This window comes from Schistocerca serialis, chromosome 7, assembly GCF_023864345.2.
Source record: "Schistocerca serialis cubense isolate TAMUIC-IGC-003099 chromosome 7, iqSchSeri2.2, whole genome shotgun sequence".
NCBI lineage: Eukaryota > Metazoa > Arthropoda > Insecta > Orthoptera > Acrididae > Schistocerca > Schistocerca serialis.
Window position 1 is genome coordinate 124,332,549 of NC_064644.1, and position 12,853 is coordinate 124,345,401.

General features: G+C 40.1%; 1 protein-coding gene across 1 annotated transcript in view; it reads right to left on the reverse strand.

The window, feature by feature from the left end:
• Positions 1–1,156: 1,156 nt before the first annotated feature.
• Positions 1,157–12,853, reverse strand: part of LOC126412782 (post-GPI attachment to proteins factor 2-like) — a 143,445-nt gene continuing 131,748 nt past the window's right edge. Inside the window, exon 5 of the mRNA XM_050082552.1 lies at positions 1,157–1,682. Coding sequence (XP_049938509.1) covers positions 1,516–1,682 — 167 coding nt within the window. The 3' untranslated portion in view covers positions 1,157–1,515. The remainder of the gene's footprint in view (positions 1,683–12,853) is intronic.

Sequence of the window (12,853 nt, forward strand, 5' to 3'; positions counted from 1 at the left end):
TTATCTGGATAAACTTCAACCTCTGTTAGCTGTATGATACTCACACTAAGGCAACGTGACACTTCTATGAAAGTTTACACTACCCATTAGCAAAAAGTGACACTGTCCCACAATACTGAGCTACGTTAATCTAATGTTACTCTTGTCATGGAGCTAATCCCCAGAATAAGAGTAATCTTACACTCAACCATAACAAGCTTCGAAATTAAAGGATCCATACAGGTAAAACAAGATAGGAAAAAAATTCCACACACAATGTTTATCATAGGCAATTCAGTGTACATTTATAACGAAAAACAATAAAATATTAATTAGGGAATGGAAGTCCAATGAAAACAGTCTTTTAAGTCTTACTGATGGAATCATTACCACAACACACACTATCCATCACCTAATCTGAGACAAAAAGTACTGGAAGTATTAATTATGTCTAAGCAGTCACAGGAATGTTTCACAATTGTACTGCAGAATAAATTCTGAACAACATTAACAAAGCTCATAGTTATCACTTCTGTCCCATATGGGCAAACAGCTAAGATTGACAGAATTATTATGAACAGAGTACAGACTTCAAGAAAAAAATGAAATAAGAGGTAAATTTTACAAAATTCTGCACCAACATTTCAGTATCTATCTAAAATGTATACATGCTTGGTGCTTTCTTTTGTATTCTGAAGCAATTACTTTTGATATGTGCAATTAAATGATGTCCCTATGTTAATGTGTCTTATTTGGCAAGACATTAAAAGTAACAAGGATGCCTCCCTTTGTGAGCAGGTACTAGTGAAATGCACAGACTTGATACTTGAAAGTCACATTCACCTCGACTCTCAATCTACACAGTGATCTTCTAGTGCAAACCAACCACTACACTTCATGTGTTGTGTATCACAGCTGCAGAGACTAAGAAATAATACTAATGCCAGTTACTAAAATTATTATATAAATAGTGTAAGTATTAAAACCTGGTTGATGCGTTACAGAAATAGTTGGTTTTAGACCTGGAACTAATGTAACAAAATCCAACCTACAAATAATGTCAATAATCACAAAAAATATGTGTTATCAACAATGTTTATGTCTTAGATTAAGTACTAATTTTGATAAAAAAATGACTAGCCTCATTTCAAAATTTCATTCATTATAAGTCCTTTCTGTTTCCAGATGTGTGTTATTCTCTAGGCCAAATCAAAAAGAAGAAAAGGCACACAAGAGTTTCATGAGGCAATCTAGATTCAAGTACAACTAGCCACCTCAGTTTGACTTTAAGAAGATAGTAAGCACCAATGTTATGCAAACACAACTAAAACTAGTGCTAAGTTTATAATGAGAATGCAGCTGACAAGTACTTCTTTTCGTTGACTACTGTAACCACTGCTTACTAATTCTTAAATTCAGATGCAAATGTTGTACATAAAAAACAACCTGTGCCACTACTGGCTATCCCATTCCAAGAAAAGCAAGTAACGGCAGTGTCACACTTTAGTACTTGACATGGCAAAAATACCTGAGTTACTATTTCACTTTTTGTTCTGAATCCACAGAATTAAGTGGAAGCGGCACGGAAGATGAACCTTGGATAACAACAAGGTTCTCTGTAGGGAAGTCCATGACCACTGTGAAGTGGAAGGCCATGTTGGCACAAGCTATGATGTACTCACAAAGAGAGAACCAACTGAAAGCTGAAAGATAAAATTAAAGAATAATTACTGTTTTAAAAGTATTCTGGAATTACAAAATAATGATGCATAATAATGCTTCTGATATAAACTTCACAAATTATATTATAGTGCAGTTTAAACAGTATATGACTTCTCAGTTCTCTATCTTGCTGACACACACACACACACACACACACACACACACACACACAGAGAGAGAGAGAGAGAGAGAGAGAGAGAGAGAGAGAAGTAGGTGCAAGAAGGCAAATATTACTTGGAACACAGAACTGGCAAGAGTTGAGATAGATTGCACATAAATTTCTTTAGTTATTGCTCTGTTTTTTGGTGAGATTCATACATAGTATGTTTCTGGATGTCCAGCTAGGTTGATGATTTAACTGTTGTACCAAAGTAAAACTGTCAACCAACTGGACAGCAGAAACATAGTGTGAAACATCATGTTGTTTTAGACAGCATTGAGGTACAGTGAGACAAAAAATTACAAAATAATCTGGAAAAAATTAAATGTAACTGCAGGCTTTCACAACCATTATCACAGTCAATTAAATTCGTTCAGATATGTGACTGCATTGTCAATGTGTAAAATTCTCCAACGTTTCAGCCACTATCGAAAATGGCCTTCCTCAGGGTGTTTTTAGCAAATATACCCAGAAGCATTTTATTGAATGGAAAAAATTACTTTGGGAGAAACTGAAGAACGATTGCTACTGATCTCCAACTATATATCAATATACTTCTGAACTCCATATCCTTTTACTGATTAAGACTATTTACTATATTTATATGCCCATGTTGCAAAATTCCATGTAATTCTGAAAGAGCACTAATGTTTCTAGAATATTACATGTTAACTTCTGGTACATTTATAGCACAGTCAGAATGCATTATGAAGGTGTATAAAAGTGAATCTGTTGGCTGTTAACAAATTTTTAACAATATTCTGAGCTTTTAATGAAAGATAAAATCAGCCAACTGGTTGCACAAATTGAAGATTTACTTCAGATAGCTGATAGTTTCTTTGCAGAGTGGACATAGCAACATCTTTTTGAAATGTCAATATGGCCAAAGATTCCCTCAGAGGATATGTAGATATCAGAACCTACTGATAGAATTCTCAATATTTAAACAGACATCTTCACTAGAAGTTAATATACTTGCATTATACTACTGGCTTGCTGTTGTTGCATTTCTCTGTGTGGCATCTTCTATCATCATCCAGTGCCGTGACATGCTCAGGTGTTTGCAAGTACAGTGCCGCGAAACTTTCCCACTGGATGCCAGAGAGGCTATACACAAGCGACATTTGTTCTGTGATTTACTCTTTGATTGTTGATTTCTGTTCCACGTCCTACTCCTTGACATAAAGCATGAATCCCAATATTAGATATGGAATAATTTGGCATACTGAACTCTTCTCCAGCCTTTGCATGAGTTATTGATTGCAGTGTATTATTGTCTGTTCTGCCCACAGGGCTTCATTAGTAAATTGTAAAATCAAGCCGAGTCAAACCTACTTTCCTTATTCAGCACACACATATGTTAAACCGTAGATAGCGGTAATGCAAACCGGTACCGACATGCTGGTGACCCCAACGTGATCTTCTGTATGCACGCTGAATTTACGAGAAGTCCTTGCAAGAAATTGAGATGGCGAATCCACCAAAGCCGACAAATACTTCTGTGGTGCATCTACCACCCTTCGAGCCACACAATCCATCCCTGTGCTATGTGCAAGTTGAAGCAAATTTTTCCTATGCGAGTATCATGGTCAATGCCACGAAATTTGCACTAGTGGTCAGCCAGCTAGATCACCAGTATGTCGCTGAGGTTCAAGAGATCATAATTAGCCCACCCAGGAATGAACAGCTACAACTGATTGAAAGCAGAACTAATTTGGCATGTGTCCACTTCACAAGAAGAACAAATCCAGCAGGTACTTTGCACACGATCTGGAGCAGCTGGTTACCACCACCAGTGAGGGCAATTGTGGCGTCGCAGACTGACTCATCTTTAGATGCAGTGGCTGAATTAGCTGATAAGATCCAAGAGACAATGATGCCGTCAGTAGTTAGCTATGCCACCGTGGCATGTGCCTGCACGGCAACAACGGTTTCATGCATGGATTACGATATTCTCATCAACGAAGTGGGCTTGTTATCACAGCAAATCAGCAAGCTGTTACACTGCTGTGACACAGGCAACGGGAGCCGTCATTGATTCCTCTGTCACTTATGCAGCCTCGTCTACGACAGGGTCAGAACAAATAGTCTGTTGGTACCATTGCAAGTTTGGCAAGCAAGCACATAAGTGTACAACGCCCTGTGCCTACCCAAACAGCAGTGGTGATCAGAAATGAGTGCCTCCTCCGGTTACTGTCCGACATCCAGGCGCCCGTTTGTGAGTGACCGACGTTCCACCTGGAAGTACTTAGTGGACACTGGTTGTTGCACGCTTTCGCGTGGGACTTTACTATCGCAGACGCTGCTGAACCAATCATTGAAGCCAACTTCCTCACCCACTACAACCTGCCACCTGACATGAGGAACTCTTGTTTGATTGACAACACCACCGGCCTAACAACTTCCGGATTCCATCGAGACACTACTGTCCATACTGCCAAGGTAATCCAGGCAGTGGATGGCGAGTACACAAAGCTGCTTTGAGGATTTCCGGCCCTGATGCAACCAGCTGGGGCACCTAAGGAGTTAAGACATGATACTGCACATTATATTGAGACTACTGATGGACCCCCTAACTCTTGTAGGCCACGACGTTTAGCCTCATATCACCTCAAAATAGCAAAGGCATAATTTGACTGTATGTTGCGCAAAGGTGTAATCTGGCCTTCCAACAGCCCTTGGTCCTCACTATTACATCTAGTGCCAAAGAAGGAAGGTGCGTGGAGGCCATGCGGTGATTATAGAACCCTGAACGCCCAGACAATACCCGATCGTTATCCCGTACCCTTGTTGCATGATTACAATTACGCATTGAGTGGTTCACTGTTAGACTGTGCAAAGGCCTACACACAGATTCCTGTAGCCAAATGTGACATTCCAAAGACAGCCATCATCACTCCTTTTGGTTTATTCGAGAGCATGTTTATGACTTTTGGACTGAGGAATGTCGCACAGACATAGCAGCCTTTCATAGATTCTGTGCTACAGGGTTTACTTTTTGCGTTTGCATACCTGGATGACATTTTGATTTTTTCGTCGTCACCTGAGGAACATCGCCGCCATCTAACCGAAGGATTCAAGCAATTGGAACACTAAGGAATTGTGCTCAATACCTCAAAATGTGTCTTTGGCCAGCATGAAGTAGACTTTCTCGGACATAGAATTTCTGCAGCAGGATCACTACCACTACCTGAGAAGGAGGAAGCCATTTCACACTTTCCGAGGCCTGCTACAGCCAAGGAACTACGCTCTTTCCTTGGAATGTTAAATTTTTTCCTCTGTGACCTTTAGTCGCAGCACTAACTGGTCCGAAAGCCAAGGCTAATGCGCTCATAACTTGGACTCACGAAATGACTGTCGCATTTGAAGCAGCCAAGAAAAGCGTCATCAACACAGCCCTGCTGGCACATCCAGACCCTACCGCCATGTTAGCACTGGTAGACAACACTAGCCAGACTGCAACTGGCGCTGTGTTGCAAGAACAATGTAGTGACATGTGGTAGACACTCACATTTTTTTCACGTGAGTTGACAACCTCACAAAGACTTTGGAGTGCATACAACAGAGAACTTCTGGCCATTTATGAATCTGTCAAGTACTTCCTACCACAACTAGAAGCACGTGACTTTGTTATCTTTACGGATCGCAAGCCACTAACATATGCATTCTGTCAGAACAACATGAACTGTTCCCTCAGACAACACAACCAGCTCATGTTTATTTCTCAGTTTACCATTGATATACGTCATGTGTCTGGGATCGACAACGTAGTGGCCGATTGTTTGTCCAGAGTCAGCAGCATTGCCAATACGATCGGTTACGCCAACCTTGCTGCAGCACAGCAAGCTGATGTGAAATTACAGACAATTCTGTCAAATGGTGAATCAGCGCAGCCTGCAGCTGGTAGACATTCCTGGAAGCGACGTAAAGCTATATTGTGACATGTCAACATTGAAGCCGGGACCCATCCTACCTCTGGAATTTCAGAAGGATGTTTTCCATTTGCTGCTGTCACCCAGGAATATGAGCTATGACACACTTAATAACAATGCATTACGTGGTGCCTGGAATGCAAACGGACTGCTGAGAATGGGCGAGATGCTGCTTGAAATGCCAGCATAGCAAGATAAATCACCACGTCTACTCACCAGCAGGAAGCTTTCCAATCACGATAGCATGATTCACGCATGTCCACCTTGACTTGTCGGCCCACTGTCATCATCCAATGGTCACCGTTACGTACTTATGACAACTGATTGGTACACTCAGTGGCTGGAAGCTGCACCAGGGGACAATGCTACGGCAGAAACTATCACTTTCACCTTCATCACACACTGGGTGTCACGTTTTGGTTGCCCGCTGCACATTACGATGGACAGGGGACGTCAATTTGAGTCCGATTTGTTTCGAGAGTTGACAAAATTTTGTGGCACACTTCACCACTGGATGATGAGCTGCCAGCAATGGTTTAATAGAGCGATGGCAAAAAAGTTGCCCTAATGTGTCATGACAGCGGATGGACCAAAGCACTTCCTGTGGTTTTACGTAGAGTCCAAAGCACATTCAAGCCAGACCTGGATGCTTCTTCAGCCAAATTGGTTTACTGCAAAGCATTATGCCTGCCGGGAGAACTCATGGCTACCGACGCTCTGCTGAATCCTACAGGCATCCAGACGGAATTTCTTTGCCAACTGCGAGAAAATGTGGCTCCCCTCCGTCCGCAGCAACCTCACTGACACAGGGCTCCTGCCGTTTGCCCATCATGACCTATGCTCCTGCACACACGTCATGTTATGAACCCTTGCTCCAACCACCATATTTCAGCCCACACCATGTCATAACCAGAGGAAGCAAGACCGTAGACATCTTGATCAATGGGAAACAGACTACAGTCTCCATTAACAGCATGAAACTGGAGTACGTCTTTCCGGAAGCAACAATGCCTGACCTACCACGATTTCCACCTCACTCAGCAATCACTCCATTAACATTGTTGCCAACACAGATGCAGCCAGGGACTGCAGTTGACCCACCACCACGCACCTCAAGATATGTGCGACATGTCAATTTTCCAGCATGCTATTTGGAATGATGCTCTGCTTCCACCATGGGGGCTGATGTGGCGTTTTCTGTCATTGTCCAGCACTGTGATATGTGCGTGTGTTCGCAATTACAGTGCCGCGAAACTTTCCCGCTGGACACCAGAGATGCTATACACAAGCGACTTTTTTTCTGTGATTTACTCTTTGATTGTTGATTTCTGTTCCACGTCCTACTCCTTGACATAAAGCATGAATCCAAGTGTTAGATACAGAATAATTTTCCATACTGAACTCTTCTCACGCCTTTGCATGAGTTGTTGATTGCAGTGTATTATTGTCTGTTCTGCCTGCAGGGCTTCGTTAATAAATTGTTACATCAAGCCAAGTCAAGTTTACTTTCCTTATTCAGCCTACAAGCACACACAGATGTTAAACCATCAATCGCAGTAATTCAAACTGGTACGGACACTCTGTAAAGACAGGGCATTAAACAACGAATCTACTATTTTTCCCTTGTTCTAAGATCTCTGGAACTGACCAGGCCTCTCTAAGAACTAATACTGTATCCTAAGATTTCACAGGTAATAAATATTAGTCAATCTGCTTAAGGCAAATGGAGAGAAGACTGACATCAGAAAGTGAGGGTCAACAGTTATAATGAATATTTAGCTAAGTTGGCCGTCTCTTTCTGCTGCTCTTCATTCTTTTAAGAGAGATAAAGGTCAGCACATTTGTGCAGAACGAAATCACAGAGTAATCTAGTGATCAGACAGTTAGAGAAGAAAGATACCCCTGTTGAATGCTTCTGGCAAGTTAAGAATGTATGCCAGACCAAGACTCAGATCTGAACACCTATCTTTTGCATGAAATTGTCTTCCAATTGAGCTACCCAAGCACACCTAATAGACAATTTCAGTAATTTTACTTGCCTCTAGCACTTTGTACAGGAAAAATTTGACTCATTCATTTATTCATTCACACATCATGACCTGTCATGAATGAGAGCTTTCAGGGATTTGGAACAAGTCAAGTAATACATTAGCAGGCAGAGGTGATCACTACTGTATATTAACAGCAAATTATATGTAGTGCTAATCTTCTAAGACTATAATTGTAGCAATTACTTCTAGATTACCATGTATATGTATGTTTGTAGAAAAACAAATTCTTTTGGGGGCAGGAAAAAAAGATTTGTCTTCCTCATATCCTACACTCAGCAGCTGCTTTTATGCAACACTTCAAAACAAAGTAGTGATGTAACGTTATAAAGACCACTATTAGCTCTCTATGTACTGGCAGAGAGTCAATCTAATACAAATATTATGCAGAATTTGCATTCTTGAGTCCCAGTACTCTAATAAATTGCAGGAATGGCTACTGAGCTATTCTTTTACTTTGTTTTTAAATAACTGTGAATTTTCAGTTTCCTGCCTAATGTCTGCTGTTTTAGAGTTTTTAGTGCCTCAAGAATTCCGGGGTAAATTCTAGAAACACTCGGCCTTCCACCGTCTCGAACAGCTGATCGGTAGCTAAGGTAGAATATTCAAAATTTCTAAGTGTATGCATTGATGGGGTTGAACTGGAAAAAACACACTGAGGATCTGCTGAAACGTTTGAGTTCAGCTATTTATGCTATTAGGGTCATTGCAAATTCTGGCGATATACATCTGAGTAAATTAGCTTACCATGCCTATTTTCATTCTCTGCTTTCGTATGGCATCATATTCTGGGGTAACTCATCATTGAGTAAAAGAGTGCTCATTGCACAAAAGTGTGTAATCAGAATAATTGCTGGAGCTCACCCAAGATCAGTCTGCAGACACTTATTTAAAGAGCTAGAAATCTTCACTGTAGCCTCACAATATACATATTCACTTATGAAATTTGTTATTAACAATCTGAACAAATTCAAAAGTAGTACATGGCTACAACACTAGGAGAAAGGATGATCTTCACTACTCAAGGTTAAATCTAACTTTGGCTCAGAAGGGGGTAAATTATGCTGCCACAAAAGTCTTTGGTCACTTACCTAATAGCATCAAAAGTCTGACAGATAGCCATATAGCATTTAAAAGGAAATTAAAAGAATTTCTTAATGGCAACTCCTTCTACTCATTATATGAATTTTTGGATATAGTAAGTGGGTAATTTCCCAACCTCCACAAAAAAAAAAGAGTGTCATGTAATATTTTGTCTAATCTAATATCTTGTATGGACACCTTTTATTAACCTGACACGTTCCACATCATTACGAACTGTCATATTCATGATCTATGGAACAAGTACTAATCTAATCTAAGGTACGAGTGCGGGAGAGTGAGAACGTTTCTGCTGATCCACCTGTTTCTATGTGCAGGTCAGAAGTTTGTTATTAGAAGACTGTAAGAGGGGTGAGTCACTGACGATGACAAGTGTTTGCTACCAGCGCCACAGAAGACATGAGGAGAATTCAACGAATAATTCTGTCGTATTCTTTGTTGTGTTTGTGTCTGTGGTGATTGTAAAAATACTATTGAACAGTTGAAAACAGAGTGCTAAGCACATTCATGTATTGGACTCATTTGAGACTAGTTGTTGCTGTTGTGGTTTTCAGTCCTGAGACTGGTTTGAGGCAGCTCTCCATGCTAACCTATCCTGTGCAAGCTTCTTCATCTCCCAGTACTTACTGCACCCTACATCCTTCTGAATCTGTTTAGTGTATTCATCTCTTGGTCTCCCTCTACGATTTTTACCCTCCACGCTGCCCTCCAATGCTAAATTTGTGATCCCTTGATGCCTCAGAACATGTCCTACCAACCAATCCCTTCTTCTTGTCAAGTTGTGCCACCAACTCCTCTTCTCCCCAATTCTGTTCAATACCTCCTCATTAGTTGTGTGATCTACCCCACCACATTTCGAAAGCTTCTATTCTCTTCTTGTCCAAACTATTTATCGTCCATGTTTCACTTCCATACATGGCTACATTCCATACAAATATTTTCAGAAATGACTTCCTTACACTTAAATCTATACTCGATGTTAACAAATTTCTCTTCTTCAGAAATGTTTTCCTCACCACTGCCAGTCTACATTTTATATCTTCTCTACTTTGACGATCATCAGTTATTTTGCTCCCCAAATAGCAAAACTCCTTTACTACTTTAAGTGTCTCATTTCCTAATCTCATTTCCTCAGCATCCCCCTACTTAATTCGACTACATTCCATTATCCTCGTTTTGCTTTTGCTGATGTTCATCTTATATCCTCCTTTCAAGACACCATCCATTCCGTTCAACTGCTCTTCCCAGTCCTTTGCAGTCTCTAACAGAATTACAATGTCATTGGTGAACCTCAATGTTTTTATTTCTTCTCCATGGATTTTAATACCTATTCTGAATTTTTCTTTTGTTTCCTTTACTGCTTGCTCAATATACAGATTGAATAACATCGGGGAGAGGCTACAACCCTGTCTCACTCCCTTCCCAACCACTGCTTCCCTTTCATGCCCCTCCACTCTTATAACTGCCATCTGGTTTCTGTACAAATTGTAAATAGCCTTTCACTCTCTGTATTTTACCCCTGCCACCTTTAGAATTTGAAAGAGAGTATTCCAGTCAACATTGTCAAAAGCTTTCTCTAAGTCTACAAATGCTAGAAATGTAGGTTTGCCTTTCCTTAATATTTCTTCTAAGATAAGTCATAAGGTCAGTATTGCCTCACATGTTCCAATATTTCTGTGGAACCCAAACTCATCTTCCCCAAGTTCGGCTTCTACCAGTTTTTCCATTCGTCTGTAAAGAATTCGTGTTAGTATTTTGCAGCTGTGACTTATTAAACTGATAGTTCGGTAATTTTCACATCTGTCAACACCTGCTTTCTTTGGGATTGGAATTATTATATTCTTCTTGAAATCTGTCTCATACATCTTGCTCACCAGATGGTAGAGTTTTGTCAGTTCCAATGGAATGTTGTCTACTACCAGGGCCTTGTTTCGACTCAGGTCTTTCAGTGCTCTGTCGAACTCTTCATGTAGTATGGTATCTCCCATTTCATCTTCATCTACATCCTCTTCCATTTCCATAGTATTGTTGTCAAGTACATCACCCTTGTATAGACCCTCTATATACTCCTTCCACCTTCCTGCTTTCCCTTCTTTGCTTAGAACTGGGTTTCCATCTGAGCTCTTGATATTCATACAAGTGGTTCTCTTCTCTCCAAAGGTCTCTCTAATTATCTTGTAGACAGTATCTATCTTACCCCTAGTGAGATAAGCCTCTACATCCTTACGTTTGTCCTCTAGCCATCCCTGCTTAGCCATTTTGTACTTCCTGTCGATCTCATTTTTGAGACGCTTGTATTCCTTTTTGCCTGCTTCATTATATTTTCTTCTTTCATCAATTAAATTCAATATTTCTTCTGTTACCCAAGGATTTCTACTAGCCCTCATCTTTTTACCTACTTCTCTCTCTGCTGCCTTCACTACTTCATCCCTCGGAGCTACCCATACTTCTTCCACTGTACTTGTTTCCCCCATTCCTGTCAATTGTTTGGGACTAGAGACTTTTAAATTATTTCATGTCTTTGCTATGAACGAAACAAGACACATGTATGCTATTTGAATATGTGTAAATGAGTCTAACATGTAAGGAATAAGTTAGCTTGCAGAAGTTATTATCTGAGAAAGTTGAAAATATAAAGTGATGGAACTGAAAAGTATTATACGAGTACCAAAATTATTTCAAGGGTAGAGAAGTATTTTAATAAATTCCCTTAACCAGCTATAGTCTTCAGAGAAGAAGCTTGTAGGAGATCAACATAGCTGATTACCCAGAGAAGAGTATCAGGTACACACAACTTGCAACTGAATTGAGAGACGCATGTGCCTTACAACCTAATACCACACTGTCTCTTGTTGTCCGAAAATGTTTGAAGTTTTGCAGGAGAATATAAAACTCCTGCCCTTGAGATGTATGCATAGTATGTATGGACATTATTTCTACTTGTAGATTGTGGTAGTGCATTGCTGAGTTCATCCTAAATTCAGTCTTGTTACTGACCACAAATACTGTTAGTGAGTACTTATATTGTCGTATAAAAGTAAGAATTCATAGGACCCTGAAGGGGCTTCTGCAGTATGTTCATCAACTGTATACAATATTCTTATTGCATACTTCTGTAGTTGTACTTTAAATACAGTGCCCTAAAGGATTATGCCACAGGACAGAACAGAGTGAAAGTATGCTAGCAATCCTGTCTGCCTGTGAGTACACTGAGAGACTTTTGGTTCTACAATGTCAGCACAAGATTTCAGTGCTTTGGGACACCCCCATAGTCAGAAGAGTTGCTACTTTTTTAGTGAGTTACCGTTTTTTATCTCTCTAACAGATAAGTTGGCAAACTTATGTCTGATTGTAGAGTGTATATTGCCCGTCTGTGTACATTTATTGGATATCTTTCAATGGACTATTTTTGTCCCTGTGTTTTCAAAATCTGATTGGATTTTTCTTTGTAAATAGCAAATTAGTCTCAATTTTCCTTCATTCTTTTAAATGGAGACTGCACAAAGTATGTGGTTCTCATACGAAGAGAGCTTTCACAGGATATTCTGACCTAGTGTACAGATCTGGCCATACTGTAAATGTTACAGTGATCACTGCCCAGAAAGTAGAAAGTGTAGGGAATTTGTTCAGGCTATCTTGGGGGTAATGACAGTACCAATTAATGACATAAATTGACAGAAAATTTTTCTTGTCCTCTTCCCCTTCCCTCTTTTTTTCTCATTTTCTATTCTGTCCTTCTGCATTCTCCCTTTCTCCTCTTTTCTCTTTCACTTGCTGTTTTTCCCTATTCCTCTTATATCACTCATTTTGCAAACATGATTTGGTTTTGCACTGCTTTTGGAACATCATGTATTAATCAGCAATAACACAGGTGAAAGCTGCACAAGCTGTAGAGGACCATTTGTACTAGG